Here is an 18,760-nt window from a genome sequence, read left to right on the forward strand (position 1 = left end):
ATACGACTCGTTTCGCTGTACTAGCTGGCAATTCGTTTTAAAGCAAACAGTCGTAAAAACAGCCAGCATCAGTGTGTGCTGCTGTATTCCTGCTACAGAAACAGTAAAAAAACATTCAGAACTGGTGTTTTAAAGTTTTTGTGCCGATATTGGTATTTACTTGATTGGAAAGTTGTAACATCACCGTGCGTTCAAAGGGGTAAGTGAGTTTACTATGTTCGTCAGCCGTTGGGAAGGAATACAATTTGTGTCCTAAATTTCCCGGTTATTAGACGTGCGTTCTCATTCTATTTATAATGTGCCAGGTCCCACGTATGTATGCTACTTATGGTCTAACTATGGTAGTTCCTGCATAGTCATGTTATGTGCACTGGTGTGTAGGTAGTAGGTATATGCGTACAGTGTACTATGATGCAGGCGTATAGCAAATACATGGGACTACACGTTTTGTTTATTGTGCATAAGGTAGTTAACACAGTGTGTACCAGCCAGATCTAACTGTACAGGGGAAATGCTTTTAACATCAACGTGTGTTATTTCATCTGAAAATATGTGGCTTAGTAATCTAATAATATATAACTTGTTTTTGCCTACTGACGCATTAATTAATGTCTTTTTAGGTGAATGTTATCAATCTTTTGGACATCTCAGAAAAAAAAGAAAAAAGAATCTCTACGAATTTGTATCAAGTTATTTATTCAAGATGGCAGTTCTCGAAGATGTTTCAATTTATGTTGGTCTCAATTGCCTTGAGGTGGAAAATAAACTATGGAACTGTGTGGGAGAACAACTAATGCAATAACTTTGTACATTGAACTAAAACAAAAGATCTGGTATTTTATCATAAAAGAAAAAAGAAAACAATTACGAAAATCGCGAGTCTAAAAACATTTCACTGTGCCCTGTTTATTTTCTTTTTTTTTACACATTTTTTTTTATTCTGCACTATTATGTCTATGTATACTGTTGGAAAAAGCCTTAATTCGGCAAGAGTGCAAACCTCAGGTGAGATAATGAACCATTTACATTTAACTTGGGGGTTTCTGTTGTATTTCTAACATTTGTAATTTTTAGTGCACAGCTCACCTGGTTTGCACCATGATATTGAAGTGGATGGGAGAATCTTTGATCGACCAAAAGATCCGCCAGGTAATATAAGGTGTATCTACTGTAAGCTAGATGGTTATTTATAACATGGGTGTCTTCTAATACGCCAGACACACATGTTGTATCGATACACCTCATGCTCACTGTCGAGTTATAACATGGGTGACTTCTCATACACCAGACACACATGGTGTATTTATACACCTCGTGCTCACTGTCGAGTTATAACATGGGTGTCTTCTTATACACCAGACACACATAGTGTATTCATATACCTCATGCTCACTGTTGAGTTATAACATGGGTGTCTTCTTATACACCAGACACACATAGTGTATTCATACACCTCATACTCACTGTCGAGTTATAACATGGGTGTCTTCTCATACACCAGACACACATGGTGTATTCATATACCCCATGCTTGGCGAGTTATAACATGAGTGTCTTCTTATACACCAGACACACATGATGTATTCATACACCTCATGCTCACTGTCGAGTTATAACATGGGTGTCTTCTTATACACCAGACACACATGGTGTATTCATACACCTCATACTCACTGTCGAGTTATAACATGAGTGTCTTCTTATACACCAGACACACATGATGTATTCATACACCTCATGCTCACTGTCGAGTTATAACATGGGTGACTTCTTATACACCAGACACACATGATGTATCCATACACCTCATGCTCACTGTCCAGTTATACCATATGTGTGTATTAAATGGGTATTTCTGTTGAGTTATTAAATGGGTATTTCTGTTGAGTTAAATTCTTAGTTTGTTAGTTAAAAGAAAAGGCTTTTAAATATGTTCTTTATGTTGCTAAGATACCATTAGTTGCTAGGAGTTCAGAGTTTTCATTTGCTATTGCTATACAAACAATACTTATTGTTTGAGAACAAAGGTTTGAATTGGCGCCTTCACCAACTGTAAAGTGGTTTTATGTTTTTTTCTGGTGGTTTCCCTGATACTCGCCAGGGGAATGGTAGTCAATAAGATCCTTTTTTAATTTATTTCCGCTCTTTTTCGTTCAAAGTAATTTAAAACCATGGATCATGTAAACTGTAATTGCCATAAGCATTCATTGACCTGTAACAGTAAACAGAACATTTGTTTTGGGAAGAAACGTTAATTATTTGTATAAATGTGACCTGAACCCCCTTTTGTGCTTGTTTGAAGTAAATGTAAAACCCAAGTTATTGCATTGTTGTGAGTTGTGGCTATATAACCCAATACTGTTGTTCATTTATGGTGTAAGAGGCCTTTTGTTTAAAACAAAAGAATTGTGGATTAATTTTAGTAGCCTACAATTGAAACCATGGAACATTTAAAAAATACAGTTTCTTATTCAATAACGGTGAAGCATGAATTGGAAAATTGAATTATTATTTTGTACGAATATAATTGTGATAATTATTAATTAATACCTTTTGCTAAACGGTTGAGTTCTGTTGTGAGGTGCCTATTGTAGTTTGAATTTGAACTTTTATTGATTAAGAAACTTATTTGGCGGAATTACATAGCTGTACCTATGGTGTTCTTTCATGGTAGTAGGACAACTGTGGCCCTAATTCCATGACGTGCCAAACCGTAAGACCTCACCCATGTTGAATATTGTGCATATACAATGTTGGGGTAATGGGCCAACTCTGGTCTAAATCCCAGGTCCCATGTCGTGCCTCACTGTAGGACCTCACCCATATAGAATAGATTGTGCTTATACAATGTTGGGGTAATGAACCAACTCCTATTTCCCAGGTCCCATGGCATGCCTCCTAATAGGACCTCACCCACATATATTAGACAACAGTGCTATTTGGAACCTTTCAATTTTGTGCCATGCCTTTAATATATAAGAGAAACGTGACCGTCACAGTATTTTACAATTTCCTTTCCTTTTGTGTCTATGGTTGAGTGATTTTGATGGTAGGTGTAGCCTGTATGCTTTATTCAGGTTGAATATATGTTTAGTCATATATTCCAAACTGGTTCAGGTCAAGTTGATTTGAAAGTTGTTGCGATATTGTTGGTATTGCAACATGCTTACTCAACATAATCATTTATCAGCATTAAGTTGTTTACTTGTATGGTGTGATGTTGCAACTGCTTGAGTTGCAAAACATGTCATGTCATAATCTGGCTTATATAGGCTACAAAGTTCAAAGTGTTTGTTAATTAATATTTCACGGTTGCGTTTCACACAATATGGCTCACATAGCTTACAAGTTAAATATTAATAGCTTTAATGATTAAAATTGCGGTGTGGAATGCTTTCTTTGCAAAGACATTATTCACATTTTCAAATATTTGTTTCTGCTCGTTAATATGAACCTAATTACAATTCAATTCAATTTACATTTGTGTTTGTGAAATGCCATTGCAACACTGTTTTTAACCTTGCCCTATAAACTGCAATTGCAACACTGCAAAAGAATCCAGTGAATGCCAACTTGCATAATCTCTGAACCATATAATGCAAAGCTGGAATGCAGAGCTGGAATGCAGAGCTGGTAAACAAGTCTGCAGCAAAAAAGATTCCTTTTTTCCTTAAGTCCACAGCAGACAAGAGATATCCTTTTTTTCTATTTTTCTCCAGGCCAGCGGAGTCATTACATTTTACCTGGTGATACGGAACGTGAGGTCTATAGAATCACAACCTACAAACTGTTTCCTCTCACCTGTCCCATTGATATCATGCTACTATCAAGACATGGTTTTTATTACACTGGTTACAAGGATCGGGTCAAGTGCTTCAGGTGGGATATTGTATTTAAACGATGTCGCAATTTTTTGACTCGTGACCCATTTAAATCTTCAATGGTTATTAATATAGCATCAAATTTTAATCTTTGTGGTAAATCAGAAAATTGGATGGGATATTGTAAATTGATATTCGTACCATCATATACTACCAAGACTTCCCAAACTTTTTCCTGGTGACTTCTTTAATAAGCAAATTTGCCATATGCCACCGTAAATTTCGAGGTCCATACTAGAATTCTTTAGTTCCTACTTAAGTTCAAAAACAACTTCCTCCTTTATTTATATATTTCAACATTGATATTTTATCAGCTAAACATAACAAGTGTCTTTGTTGACTTAACCCTCAGGACAAAAGTTGCCTTGATGACTCAATTTGTTATAAATCTTGTGTGACTATTTAACAACACACGTAACTCTTTGTACAAATATATATGTTCGAGGTAATATTTTAAAATAAAATGGTTAAAGAGAATAGTTTTTTAAATATTATTCTTAAACTAAATAGTACGTTACGCCATTGGACGCGCTATGTTTAAATTCATATACGTCACAAGTCAAGCATGTCAATGTTGAAATGTTTGTTCTGAACAGTTCACAAAGAACCAATAAATGACGGGTTCCATTAATCTTACATGAGAAAAGCAACAAAATATCTGACATTAATCTTTTAGGGGAAAATAAAAAATCTTTCTAGGAATTTTTTATGATAAAAGAAAAAGGCAAAAGTATTAACCAAGACCCACCCTGTTGTTAAACATCAAAAGGTTTGTATGAAATATTGCTTCGAATATTTATTTTCTCCTTCTTACACAACACTAAGGAATGAGGAAGTAAAACTTGAAGAGGGTCTAGTTAAGTTTTAACCTCAGGGGGGGGGTGTAAAGTTGTTTTGCGGAACAAAACAAACTTCTGTATGGTGCAATTTCCCCACAAGTAAAAGATTCCTTATTCTCCATTGTCTGTGCTTTATGTTTAACAAATTCTGCCTGTGACAATACAAAGAACAAAATCTCATATTACAGAAATCGGATATCTTAATATGAGCGCTCATAAAAGTTTTGTTTTCTCCATAGTTAGCATCTATAAGTGCGGCATGTTTGATGTTGTAACAATATACAACGTCAATATTACAATGTTACAAACATTGCGCTGCGGATGACTCAATTTTACAACGAAATATTATTGTGTAACCAACGCAGTGCAGAAAATACCAGGTTAGGCCTGCCTACCTTGCCACCCCAGGTTTGGTGCCTATGAGTGTCATTTGTTATTAGTTCCTGTATAGGAAGTTATGCGGTGGTGAAATCGTAAAGCGGGAAATAATAAATAAAAATCATGACATAATTTCCTGAGGGGAAACAGACAAAACGGGAACGCCCAAATTTGGTCACAAAAACAGACGATACGCCTTGTGTTTCAAAAGATATAAAGTTAATAGTTTAAAGTAAAAAGCAGAAATGGTTTCTGGAAATATAATACAAAAAAATAGAAAACAAACTAAATACAAAAATAAACAAGAAAAAGAAGAAAGAAAAAAAAAGTAAAAAATAAAAAAAATGACTGTCTGACAGTTACTGTCGTTGCCCCGCTATGCGAGGATAAATAAGTTACATACGTGGTAACTTGTAAGTGGCATAAGGTGTATGAAACAGAACACCCGTGTTATAACGATGCCGTTGCCCCGCCACGCTAGGATAAACAAGTTATATTCATTCGTCGCTGTATTCACCCTCTAGTTGCGGCTTAAGTGTGGAGAACTGGATGGTAGGAGATGACCCAACGTCTGATCGATGGCATTTCGACACCTGTGAGCTCGCCCTCGGTACAGACGATAGAAATATTCGGTTAAAGTCGATTAACGGCGATGAAAAAGTAAAGTTCACCCGGAGTGGGAGCCCATCACAGATGCCACAAGAAGGCTCAATACAGAATATGGTAGCGTCCCATTCAGCTAATGGCTGCGGCGAGTTGAATCAGGTTGTTATTATGGGATAATTGTACATTGTGACACATCTATTATGATGTCATTTTTTTATGATGCCATCTTTTTGTGATGTCATCTTTTTTTATAATTTTCTTTTCTATATTGTCATTTTTTTCTCTGATATTTTTGGCCTTTTCAAGTTTTTAATTAAAGTGTGAAATGTAATTAACATGAAGATCTCCCATCCATTACCATTAAAGCCCATGTCGTCTACTAGGGAAGCGACAGGCTTCAACATCTGGTGAGGTACATGGGGCAGCACCCTGGGTGTTGGGTGATGGGTCAACTCTGGCCTAAATCTCAGGTCCCTTGGCATGCCTCACTGTGGACCTCACCCATATAGAATAGAATGTGCGTATTGTTGGGGTAATGGACCAACTCTGGCCTAAATCCCAGGTTCCATGGCGGCCCTCACTGTAGGACCTAACACATATAGAATAGAATGTGCGTATACAATGTTGGGGTATAGAAACAACTCTGGCTTAAACTCTAGGTTGCTCACCCAACATTTCTCAACATATATTGAATAGAAATAAAATGTATAATTAACCAATATTGAAACTACTGTTTTTATCTCAGGCTGCAGCTCCACCAAGACAATTGGTTAACGTAGGCTCCGATAGAGCAATGCATCAACCACAGGCAGCAGGTACAATTTTGTTTATAAAAGGATAATAGGCCAACTATGGTCTAAATCCCTAGGTGTTGGGGTAATGGCCAACTATGGTCTAAATCCCTAGGTGTTGGGGTAATGGCCAACTATGGTCTAAATCCCTAGGTGTTGGGGTAATGGCCAACTATGGTCTAAATCCCTAGGTGTTGGGGTAATGGCCAACTATGGTCTAAATCCCTAGGTGTTGGGGTAATGGCCAACTATGGTCTAAATCCCTAGGTGTTGGGGTAATGGCCAACTATGGTCTAAATCCCTAGGTGTTGGGGTAATGGCCAACTATGGTCTAAATCCCTAGGTGTTGGGGTAATGGCCAACTATGGTCTAAATCCCTAGGTGTTGGGGTAATGGCCAACTATGGTCTAAATCCCTAGGTGTTGGGGTAATGGCCAACTCTGGCCTAAATCCCTAGGTGTTGGGGTAATGGCCAACTATGGTCTAAATCCCTAGGTGTTGGGGTAATGGCCAACTCTGGCCTAAATTCCTGGGTGTTGGGGTAATGGGCCAACTCTGGCCTAAATTCCTGGGTGTTGGGGTAATGGCCAACTCTGGCCTAATTGTTTACTGATTAATGTAGTGCAGAAAGTTTATAAGTGGCCTGCCCACCCTGCCACACTGGGTTTGTTCCCTTTTTCCGTTAGTTTCTAAGTATTAAAACATAGTATTTGCTCATGTGACAATAAATGTATTATGTAGGTTGCAACATATTGCAACTTTAGTGATTTTTATACTGTTTTAATAAATTGTAAAAAAAAGAATTTTATTTCCAGCGTAAAAACGAAAGTGATAAAAAATACAATTTCTTTTTGTTTACCTAAAACTTTGTCTTTATATGTTCAATTTCCATAGATTGTAAAATAATAAAATTTTTATTCCCACCTTAACAAAACGAAACGAAAGCGATAAAAAAATCAATTTTATTTTGTTTGCGTAAGATTTTGTTTCCAATAAAATTAACTAACAATAATTTCAAGGCCTTTACATTACAGATGCAGCCACACCTGATCATGTTGCACAAATGCTAAGCAACACTCATATTAACAAAGCTACACCTAAACCCCCACTTCCACAAACTGCCAAATATGTTCCACCTTTCTCCAATAAGAACCCGGTAATTGATTAAAACTAAAGTTCTGTTAATTCTGTTTGTTCTTATGTGGTGTATATACCTGGTCTATTTCAACTTACCTTGGTTTTAGAATTTAGTGTATAGACACCACTAAGGCAGTTTATAGACACTCAATAATAGAGATTCCATTCTATGAGGGTGAGGTCTTCAGTGAGACACACCTGAGACCTGGGATGTAGGTCTATTACCCCAACACCCAGGGTGCTACCATCTAGACCCCACTGAGGCAGTTTATAGACACTCAATTATAGAAATAGCGTTTATTGAATAAGAAGATTTTAAAATTGAATTAATCGGTTTAGCAATCTACATATTTTAATTTAACAGTAGCTATTTCTTTGTTCTTACTACAAGTAATATTATAACAAATTTATTTATTGTTTAAAAACAAATTCATATTTCCAGGGATTTCAGTTCGCTAGCATTGTAGACATCGAGCACAAGAAATATTTGATGTCAATTGAACTTTTTAAAGAAGAAAATAGAAGGTAGTTGTTGTTAAGGTTGTTAACATGTATCTCTGCTATTTAGTGTGTATAAACCCACCTACATCGCCCACAAAGTAACATACATGGTAACTCGTAAGCTGGCACCAGGTGTTATACCCTGTCGTTTTCCGACTACGCCTGGATAAAGCAAACTACATTTATATGTGGAATGCATCTATTACATAAACTACCTCAACACTCTGGGTGTTTGTGTAATAGTTGAACGAAGTTTAACCCAGTGGTTCCACAAAGTCTAGGAACCTTTTATTGAGACCGCAAGATTTGCACCAGTGTTTAAATAACACCTGGATCACCGGATACAGCAGTAAAGGTCAACAACACACAATGGCTTTGTTAGATTGTGGCAAAGATAATAAAGCATTGTGAAGCAACAAAGAAGGTTTTTCAAGAAAATATTTCACATTCCGGCACGACGAAATTAAATGGGTGAAGCTCAGCAGTGCCTCTTGTGGTCGAATTGCGGAAATCATAAACTGATTAAAAGAAGAAATTGCAAATTTGAGTATTGAATATTTGTTATTAATAATTTTAGACTAAAGGTAAACTGATAATTCAGTGTATTTGCAATTAAAACAGGAAAAATAAAAAATACTTTGGAAAATATGGTTAAATTTCGTGCTGGATGCTGCGGACTCTGCTCCCAACGAAGAGTCCCTGGGATGCTATGGACTCTGCTCCCAACAAAGAGTCCCTGGGATGCTGTGGACTCCTCTCCCAACGAAGAGTCCCTGGGATGCTATGGACTCTGCTCCCAACAAAGAGTCCCTGGGATGCTGAGGACTCTGCTCCCAACGAAGAGTCCCTGGGATGCTGCGGACTCCTCTCCCAACAAAGAGTCCCTGGGATGCTGCGGACTCTGCTTCCAACAAAGAGTCCTGGGATGCTATGGACTCTGCTCCCAACAAAGAGTCCCTGGGATGCTGAGGACCCTGCTCCCAACGAAGAGTCCCTGGGATGCTGCTGACTCTGCTCCCAACAAAGAGTCCCTAGGATGCTGCGGACTCTGCTCCCAACAAAGAGTCCCTGGGATGCTGCGGACTCTGCTCCCAACAAAGAGTCCCTGGGATGCTACGGACTCTGCTCCCAACAAAGAGGCCTGGGATGCTACGGACTCTGCTCCCAACAAACAGTCCCTTGGATGCTACGGACTCTGCTTCCAAGAAAGAGTCCCTGGGATGCTATGGACTCTGCTCCCAACAAAGAGTCCCTGGGATGCTACGGACTCTGCTCCCAACAAAGAGTCCCTGGGATGCTGCGGACTCTGCTCCCAACAAAGAGTCCCTGGGATGCTATGGACTCTGCTCCCAACAAAGAGTCCCTGGGATGCTGCGGACTCTGCTCCCAACAAAGAGTCCCTGGGATGCTGCGGACTCTGCTCCCAACAAAGAGTCCCTGGGATGCTACGGACTCTGCTCCCAACAAAGAGTCCCTGGGATGCTGAGGACTCTGCTCCCAACAAAGAGTCCCTGGGATGCTACGGACTCTGCTCCCAACGAAGAGTCCCTGGGATGCTGCGGACTCTGCTCCCAACAAAGAGTCCCTGGGATGCTGCGGACTCTGCTCCCAACAAAGAGTCTCTGGGATGCTGCGGACTCTGCTCCCAACAAAGAGTCCTGGGGATGCTATGGACTCTGCTTTCAACAAAGAGTCCCTGGGATGCTACGGACTCTGCTCCCAACAAAGAGTCCCTGGGATGCTGCGGACTCTGCTCCCAACAAAGAGTCCCTGGGATGCTGCGGACTCTGCTCCCAACAAAGAGTCCCTGGGATGCTACGGACTCTGCTCCCAACAAAGAGTCCCTGGGATGCTACGGACTCTGCTCCCAACAAAGAGTCCCTGGGATGCTGAGGACTCTGCTCCCAAAAATGAGGCACTGACTCCACTGAGTTTTATGTATTAGGTATCTAAACCTAAAATCTAAACAGTACTAAAAACCTAATCCTATCCAGGTACATCTTATGCTTACTTATCATTATTTATCACTCAGGGAAACTTTCAAGACCTGGAGCGCTGCCTTCAATGATGAGTTCGTGAAAGAGCTCGCTCGTTCTGGTTTCTTTTACCTTGGAAACCTGGATCGAACCCAATGTTTCTCGTGCAGTGGTGTGTTGAGGAACTGGCGAGCATCGGACGATGTGAATGTTGAACATTTCAGACATTTTCCTCACTGCAAGTAAGTGGTCGGGTGTGTATGCTGCGTTGGTGTGTAGAGTATGCCTATCCACACTGTGGGTATGGAAGTGGCAATCATGCATGGGAGTGGCAATCATGGATCACTCATGTTCCCACCCACAAGGATTTAAATGATCAAACCAACCAAAAGTCATGCCTACTTATCAACACACTGCGATAGCTTTAGCAGCTAGACTGTGGGCATGGGAGTGGCAACCATGGACAAGTCACTCAATTTCCACCCACGAGGGGCCAGACTGATTGCAAATACGGCTAAAATTGACTTTGTAAACAATTTGTGAAAAAGTAAAAAATTATAAAAAAAAGTTCCGAAAAAAAAGAGCAACCCTGAAAAGCTAAAAATAAAAATAATTTCTACATTGTGTACTCGTGTACGTTTCCATTAAAAGTTTTCATTTCCACCAGGATGGGGTCAAACAGCGAAAGCAAGAATGTTCCGCTTCCGCTTGATCATCCAATTGATGTGGATGACATCCCTGAACCTCCGGACCCGTCTCCAAAGGAGCAGGAGGACCTTGTGAAGATGTTTACGCTAGGAGCTCCCATGAACCCCCACATGAGGTCGCTAGATGCAAGGGTCGCGACCTTTGACCGCCGATGGCCGGCCAGGAAAGTCAAAGCTTCGGCGACCCACATCGCAAAAGCCGGATTCTATTTCTTAGGTTCGTCAAGGTTCATTTCTATTCTATATGAGTGATGCTCTATAGTGTGGCACGCTCTGTGTATTGTCTGCTATACGTCCAGACATCATAAGGGTTTGCTGTTAAGTATCCTGTCCAAGGACTCATACCCTTACAATGGTGGCACCAAGTCGTAAGTGCTGCTGTCGGTGTATGCAAAGGAAACATACTTCGATAATGTTTTTCGGGGCTCAATGCTGTTACTATTGTAAGAGTATGTGTCCTTGGACAAGACGCTTAACAGCAAACCCTTATGATGTCTCACGGTATAGCAGACAATACACAGAGCGTGCCACGCTATAGAGCATCAATCATATAGAATAGCAATGAAACGGGATGAAATAGAAATAAAACGGGTGGAAACGGGACGCTCCAGTAAACCTTTACGATCACACACAAATACAAGAGAAATGAAACAGGAAAAATGGAAATAAAATGGGGAAATAGAAATGAAACAGAAAAAATGGAAATAAAATGGGAAAATGGAAATGAAACAGAAAAAATGGAAATAAAATGGGGAAATGGAAATGAAACGGGGAACATGGGAGGCTCCTGTAAACCTTTAAGATCACACACAAATACAAGAAGACGCTCCCACACTTTCACACACCAATACAAGATGCTCCCACGCTTTCACACACCAAATACATGGTTCATATTGTTATAAGTTGACCATTAATATCCAGGTGACCGTGATCGTGCTAAATGCTGGTACTGTAACGGAGGTTTACAGAACTGGGACGCCAATGATGAACCGTGGGTGGAACACGCAAAGTGGTTTCCGGGGTAAGTTGAGTCTCAAGTTTTTTCTCCTTTTTTACTAAAAGAGATGTTGTTTTAATGTAAAGGTTTTTAGTTTGTAAATGATAATTTTTCCCAAGACAAACTGCTGCGGAAATACATTTTACGCTTTTTACCAAAACATTATGCCTGCTAGCAATAGCATTGAAATGGTGTTTTAGGTTTGTAAGAAACAGTTTGTTACTTTCATTACCATATTAAGACAGTTTTTGTTCGCAAGCACAAATTTTGTTTGTAAGCAGAAACTGCATGTTTTGTCTACCAGAATAGTAGTTTAAATACAATGTTAGCAACAGTAGCAGATTAAGAACCTGCTGTAACTTTATCTGTTGTTATATAGAGAAAACCAAAAACATTAACATCCTATTATAAAAGTTTATTCCTCCCCAGATGTGAGTTTGTCCTTCGAAACAAAGGGATTTCTTTCGTGCACGAGATTTACACGAACAACCCAAATCTTAACCGTCCTGAAATCCAAAACGCTCGATCTGAATATTTGACGTCTCCCAAGAAAAATGGGGGGGTTATGATATCACAGACGGCCACAATCACTGCCGGCGAAGTCCTCGCTAACTATCTCCCACCACCACCACCAGATGGAGTAGAGAGGTCCCCGGAGACAAGGAGCGCAAAGGATGTGGATGCGATGATGAAGAATGAAGTCGTATCGGTCGTCACAAGCATGGGGTTCGGACATGACCTGATTCGGAAAGCTGTGGAAAAGTAAGATATATTGAATGCAGGTTCTGCCCTGCCTGTTGTGCTAAACAGACTTACCGTTCAGAACAATTCACATTTTTTATTCAACCCTAAAATAACGTTGTATGACAGTGGGATAATGGGTGGTTTGATGACAATATATGCTTGGGTTGGGTTTCATATGTTGAATTAGTTGTTTGGTTATATGTCATATATAGTGGGTAAGAACACTGGCACCAAACCTGGGCCTACTTAGCCATACTGTAGAACGAATGAAGTTACATACATGGTAACTCGTAAACGGCATACAACATCCACGTTATAACGACTGTCGTTGCCCACCATGTGAGGATAAATAAGTTCATTTATTCCAACCAAAATGCTTCATTTAAATCAGTGTTTTGTTTCTCCCAGACACATCAGTAACAATGGTAGCAACCCACCAACCACTGAGGGTTTGTTAGAACTAATTCTTCAACTAGATGAAAATGATGATGTCATCAATGGTGATGTCATGCAGGATGATATAGGTGCAATAGGCGGTATTGTGATCTCACAAGGAGAAGGGGTGGAGACAAAATCAAGTTTAAAACGAAACAACGACAAAGCTGAACAAGATTCTGACCAAAAGCCGATGAAGCAACAAAAATTTGGTAAATTTCAAATGTTTGATTTTTTACAAATTTTGTGTTTTTCAAACATTTTGAAAAATATTTGTTTGGTTTTTGAGAATCCACTTAATTGTATTCAGTAGCTGAATTGGCAGGACATGTTATGAAACCTTTGATTTATGCCAGAGTTGGCCCTTTATTAAGTTATTCAATAATGGTAATAAAACTTAAGAAACATATTGTTCCTGAATTTGCCTGTTTTGGGTTAAAAAAAAACTTTTTTGCACAATAATAAAGTTAAGATATAAACTTTTCTACTGATACTACTGTCACTGTCACTTTTTACTGATATAACCTAATTACTCATATAATTCTCACTGTCACTTGCTAACAAATGGTGTTAATTAAATAAATGGTTATCAATTCACTCATGGTTAAATCCTGGCCAGTTCTACAATCCCTGATGATTTCATGAAAAGGAATCTTTCATATCAAATCATGGAATCATGGTAATCATATCATATATGTGATCTACTAAGTGAATAATTTTTCATTTGTTAAGTTTCGTGCTTTTAAGTTGCAGTACAAAAATACAGTCAATACAGTCATCAAAAATACAATTAACACAGTAAAGATACAATGTACAGTGAATGAAATACAACTGTAAAGGTACAGTTGTAAAGGTACAGTTGCATAATTACAGTAAGAGAGTAGTTTTAGTACAGTTAGTAAAAAATGCAAATACAGGTAAAACCTATAAACCTCATGGCCCTAGACATCATAGAACCTCAACCTTATAGAATATTTTGTGATAGAACATGGTTTAGTTTATCTAAAGCCAATAGGTAAAAACAGATTTTATAATATAGGAATGCTAGGCACAGTTTACTACACGAGTGCTGCAATGGCAATGGACCAACTGTGGCCTACAGTCCAGGTCCTGGCATGCCATAGGGCTTTACTACTATACATAGGCATTGATAAACGGAATAGATAAGTTTAGTTTGAAGATAAAATGCAGGTGAGGTAATATAAAATGTTACTTAAGTAAGGTACATCCGAAGTCTCTTAGTGTGCCTCACTGTACGGCTTCTATATAGAGTGGAAAGCAGCACGAACAGAAATATGTCCTAGCTAGGGTATATGTGTCCTTGAGCAAGACACTTAACAACAATTGTGGTCACTAGTGGGTTGTCTAAATTGTTAGCCAAACAGAAAAAACAGATTATTGGCTTGCTGCTACTATTGTAGATGTATGTGTTCTTGGGCAAGACGCTTAACAACAATTGCTCAACCCATTTGTCACTAATAAGTTGTGCAAATTTCCCGCCATTTTAATTGTTCATATTTATTACAGACACCAACGCCTTTGAGGAGTTGGAATCATTAGAGATGGAACGCAGATGTAGAGCGTGTAGAAACCATGTCGCAGATACCGTGGTGATGCCTTGTGGCCATCTTTGCTTCTGTTCCAGCTGTAGCTCCTCTTCTAAAAGGTGCGGTTTATGCAGGGAAAAAATCCAATCTGTTATGAAAGTGTATTTGTCTTAAACCTGATATATGCTATTTTAAATAAATGATTTTTGAAAAAATATAAATGTTTTTTGGTATAAATATATATGTTCTTTGTGTGTCCAATGTTTAAGGTGTAAACAAACTTTTCCCTTTATATGGGTAGGTAAATGTCCTACAGTAATGTATGTCAGGTTCCCATGTTAATGTCTGGGATGTAGGTCAGAGTATATTACCCAAAACACATTGTTTTTGTGGCATCGTGTTTAAACAGCCAAGTGTGCTGTATTGTTAAGTTCACCCTGTGTGACAACTTTCAATCTTTTACTTGTAAAATATGCGCTGTACCTCCCAAGAGACCAACTAAACGATAAAAGTTCCAACTAATGTCCTATTATGCAAAGTTTTCGAATCCTACAGTGTTTACAGTATTATTTATAACATAAAATCGCTAAGCTCTTGTATACAATCATAAAGGTAATAATTATAAGAACACTGTAAAAACATCCAAACAATAAAGGCAAGCTCATTTTGTAATTGTTTCATGCTTCGATTTAAAATTGATATTTTTTTAGCTTTTGTGAGTAGTTTGTTTGCGCGTCAATTATGACCATTTATTTGTGTGCTGACGTTTCAACATTACATCTATCAATCTTTATTATGGCACTCGATAATCGATGCCGCATTCTGTTTTATTGCGTTTCTGTAAAGTAGCTTACCTTTTATGGAAAAAAAACAACAAAAAATACGTTCTAACCGTCATCATTTGTACTTTAACAAGATAAAAAAGAAACTGCTTAACTATGCCATAATATGCAATTTTATCGACATGCCCACATTTATACCCGATATTTCAATTACCCATGGATTTTACCATTGTTTTTCCTATCTGCTTACATTACTTAATACAAATATTAATAGTTTCATACTTTGTAGTAGTATATCATTGCTTTGAATATATTGTTTGCATACTTTAATCAATGTGCTTGTGTAGTTTGACTTGTTTTTATAAACGCGCACTTAACAATATAGTTGTTACATGATCTATAAACATATGGTTGTACAATTAGCTAGCTTTTTAAAAAGTTAAATTTAATATAGGAAAAAAATAATATGGGAGAGTAAATGTAGTAGTACTGGTGTGTAGAGTATGGATAGGTTCCGTTTTTTTGTGTGTATGTATCGTTAATAGCAGAGTTAATATACGAACTCTGGTTAGCAGTGGAGTAGCACAAAATTTTGATGTGGGGTGATGCTGCATTTATACAATATTGCCCTCCCCCTGGATACGCCTGCGGTCGCTAATATTACAATATATTAGAGTACTATGATTATATTTACCAAGAATAAATTTCTTTTTTGCGAAAAATAACGAAGACGAATCTATGCTAATATATATATATATTAGTCCCCTACAAGCTGCGGGCTTTTAAAAAATTAAAATCTACGGTAACACTGGGGGTGATTCCCCTTAAAACGCAAACAATAAATTTTGCGAAACTTTGTTTTGATTTTTGGAATAAATACGGAGCAGAATATAATGTCAGGCCAAGGGGTAAAAACTTTAATTTATAACTTATTGTAGACATTAGGAATCTGTTATTAAAATCGGTAGTTTTTTTTTTTTTTTGTTGTAAAATTCGCCAAACGATAGTTGTGTGTTATGCTACAATATACAACGAGAGGCGAGCGACTGTTTTAATATATATGTGTACCAGATCGGCAAGGGGGGGGGGGATATTTTTTACCAGCACCATGCTTGTCCAACTGTTCCTGCCTCCCCTGTGTTTAAAAAGTATGCCTATATAATTCATCCACCCCTGCCTTCCGTGAATTAAAAAAAACCGGGCTTATACTTCTCAACCAGTGCTTATAGTTTTAAACATTCATCCATCTCTAACTATTCCTGCATCCCCTGTGTTTTCAAAAGCTCGGCGCCTCTGATAACAACACATTACTTCCACAGACAATGGATGAATTACTCACCCATCTCATGCTCATGGGTTTCAACGCCCAAGATTGCCATGATGCCATCAGCTTTGGTAACTTATCCACTCAACAAGCTGTGGATTGGATTCTTGCAGGGAAACCAAGGCCTTCTGCTTCATCTGGACATTTGGTGCTTCCTAAGAAAGTTAAAGAAGGTTTGTGTAAAAATACTGGGTGTTGAGGTAATGGGGCAACTCTGGTCTTAACCCCTAGAGTGTTGGTGTTTAAAACAAAACACTGGCATTTCAACGACTATCTTTGCCTCCATGCGAAGATAAATAAGTTACATTCATTAAAAGCATTATTTAAAATAGTATTATTACTCTAGAATCTGAAGCAAGTAACGTGAGCCCTGTAGTTCCAGGTGTTTCACAGCCTTCCAATAATAAAGATGGAAGTTTGAATAAACCCGAACAGGAGCCACCCGTGGTAAGTGTGTGTTCCTTTAATTAATGTTTGTTTGAGTATGTGTGTTAGGGGAAATGCACAAGTTATATATTTTGTCAATCTTTAATGGATAACTGGGTTGAAATCATTATTATTAAGTGTCTTGTTTGATGGCAGCGTCTCGTTTTGAACCTTATTTTAAATTGATTTTTTTTCAATCCGAATTATTAGCCATACAGAAAATATTCATTCACAGAGTAACGTGTATGAAACAGGACCTACTTGTTGTTTACACTTATCTTGTTTTAAATTCTGTTCCCCCATGTTAAATTGAAACTTCATTATTATTCAGATACACAGTAGATTTGCTGAAAGTCGCGACGCTCGGCTTCAGTTCATGAACAACAAGAGAATGAAACTTGAAAGTGAAGTAAAGAGAGAGAAGAAACTTCGAAAAAAGGTAAATTTCTCTGGCTGGGCTAAACCACAATTATTTGGAAAGAAAGCATTTAAACTTTAAGTTACATAACATGGGTATTTACCTTTTGTTGCAATGGCAAAAATATCATTGTTTTTTATCAAAGCTTAATTCTTATCTTAATTGTTAATAAAAAAATATTATTCTAATTATAATAATCCCAATTTTATTGCGTATTTGATTTTTATTTATAGGAGCGCGAAGATATTTTAAAAGAAATCGAATCGGATCGACGAGCTAAAGAAGGGAAGTCGCAAACGTACGATGACAATGCAAGTTCTGTTGCCATGCCAACAACCTCTGCTGCTCCTGGTGGTCAGAACGACTCGTGTCTTATACAGGTATGGTGGGATCAGTTGCCAGCACCTTCGGTTGGGGTAACAATGTAATAAATCTCCTAGATCACCATACAATAGATTCCAACCAAACATCAACGAAACACAAAATCCTACAAAATTTTTAATAATAATCACTAAAACATCACAACCCCTGTTATATGATGTCATAGATCCGGCTTCCTGACGCACGAAACCTCCGTCACGAGTTTTCCTCGGAGCAAAAGATCGATGACATTCTTATGTACGTGAAAAGCAACCTCACGATCCCACAGGGGAAGAAGCTCTCGCTCCTCCAACCGTTTCCGAGGAAGGAGTTCGAACCGAAGGACCCCTCGTCAATCAGAGAGCTCGGATTCTGCCCGAAGACGAGTTTAGTTGCGAGATTTGTGGACCAAGGTTAAATTTCTTTATTTAATTTAAAGTTCTGGTGAGGTCTAATTAATTCAACTTGTATTAATTTTAAATCGTTTTGTAATCCAATTTAAATTCAAAATTTAAAATCCCAGGGCCATTGAGACTTCACCCTAATGAAATGAATAATTATTCTACTTTTGTAATTAATTTTAATGATAATGTTTTTAAAAGCTTGTAATTAATTTTTAATTTTTCTTAACAGTTGGAGGCACTGGTAGCATCAACGTAGGGGAATCCCCCATCGTACCACCGATCGAAACGAACTCGGCCCACAACCTTCGTGACATCATGGGGACTTCCCCTCCAGGTCAACGTTACTCTTTCTCGCCACCTAGAGTCCATGACTCAGCACACTATTGGCCCTCCGGTGGCCAACGTCTTGGACACGTCGGAGAAAACGTGGAAAGGTAAATAGAAATAATATTTTTCACAAAGAAATGTTTGTTATTATTTCAATAATGCAAAAATTTAATGCCAGAT

General features: G+C 38.2%; 2 protein-coding genes across 8 annotated transcripts in view; both read left to right on the top strand.

The window, feature by feature from the left end:
- LOC149736123 (baculoviral IAP repeat-containing protein 7-like) lies at window positions 1-15,701 on the top strand. Of its 2 annotated transcripts, XM_089879279.1 has the most exons (15): window positions 1-199; window positions 621-1,005; window positions 1,075-1,149; window positions 3,720-3,879; window positions 5,623-5,863; window positions 6,450-6,519; window positions 7,530-7,651; window positions 8,075-8,157; window positions 10,166-10,351; window positions 10,777-11,033; window positions 11,738-11,837; window positions 12,243-12,575; window positions 12,966-13,204; window positions 13,612-13,671; window positions 14,520-14,658. In XM_089879279.1, the coding sequence occupies exons 2-14, from the start codon at window positions 951-953 to the stop codon at window positions 13,635-13,637; spliced, it is 1,947 nt and encodes a 648-aa protein (XP_089735405.1). In that variant the 5' UTR covers window positions 1-199; window positions 621-950; the 3' UTR covers window positions 13,638-13,671; window positions 14,520-14,658. The 2 variants fall into 2 exon arrangements, with proteins under 2 accessions (XP_089735405.1, XP_089735404.1); XM_089879278.1 differs by lacking the exon at window positions 13,612-13,671 and having other exon boundaries at window positions 14,520-15,701.
- Window positions 14,520-18,760, top strand: part of LOC149736124 (uncharacterized) — a 14,399-nt gene continuing 10,158 nt past the window's right edge. For 3 of the 6 annotated variants that reach the window (XM_089879276.1, XM_089879270.1, XM_089879271.1), the window contains exons 1-7: window positions 16,100-16,229; window positions 16,641-16,818; window positions 16,992-17,092; window positions 17,403-17,510; window positions 17,723-17,869; window positions 18,037-18,262; window positions 18,483-18,687. In XM_089879276.1, coding sequence (XP_089735402.1) covers window positions 16,215-16,229; window positions 16,641-16,818; window positions 16,992-17,092; window positions 17,403-17,510; window positions 17,723-17,869; window positions 18,037-18,262; window positions 18,483-18,687 — 980 coding nt within the window. In that variant the 5' untranslated portion in view covers window positions 16,100-16,214. Of the gene's footprint in view, window positions 14,659-16,099; window positions 16,230-16,640; window positions 16,819-16,991; window positions 17,093-17,402; window positions 17,511-17,722; window positions 17,870-18,036; window positions 18,263-18,482; window positions 18,688-18,760 lie in introns of those variants that run through there. The other 3 variants (XM_089879273.1, XM_089879274.1, XM_089879275.1) reach the window with 3 other exon arrangements.

The sequence above is a fragment of the Ciona robusta genome, chromosome 5 (assembly GCF_009617815.1).
Source record: "Ciona robusta chromosome 5, ASM961781v2".
Taxonomy (NCBI): domain Eukaryota; kingdom Metazoa; phylum Chordata; class Ascidiacea; order Phlebobranchia; family Cionidae; genus Ciona; species Ciona robusta.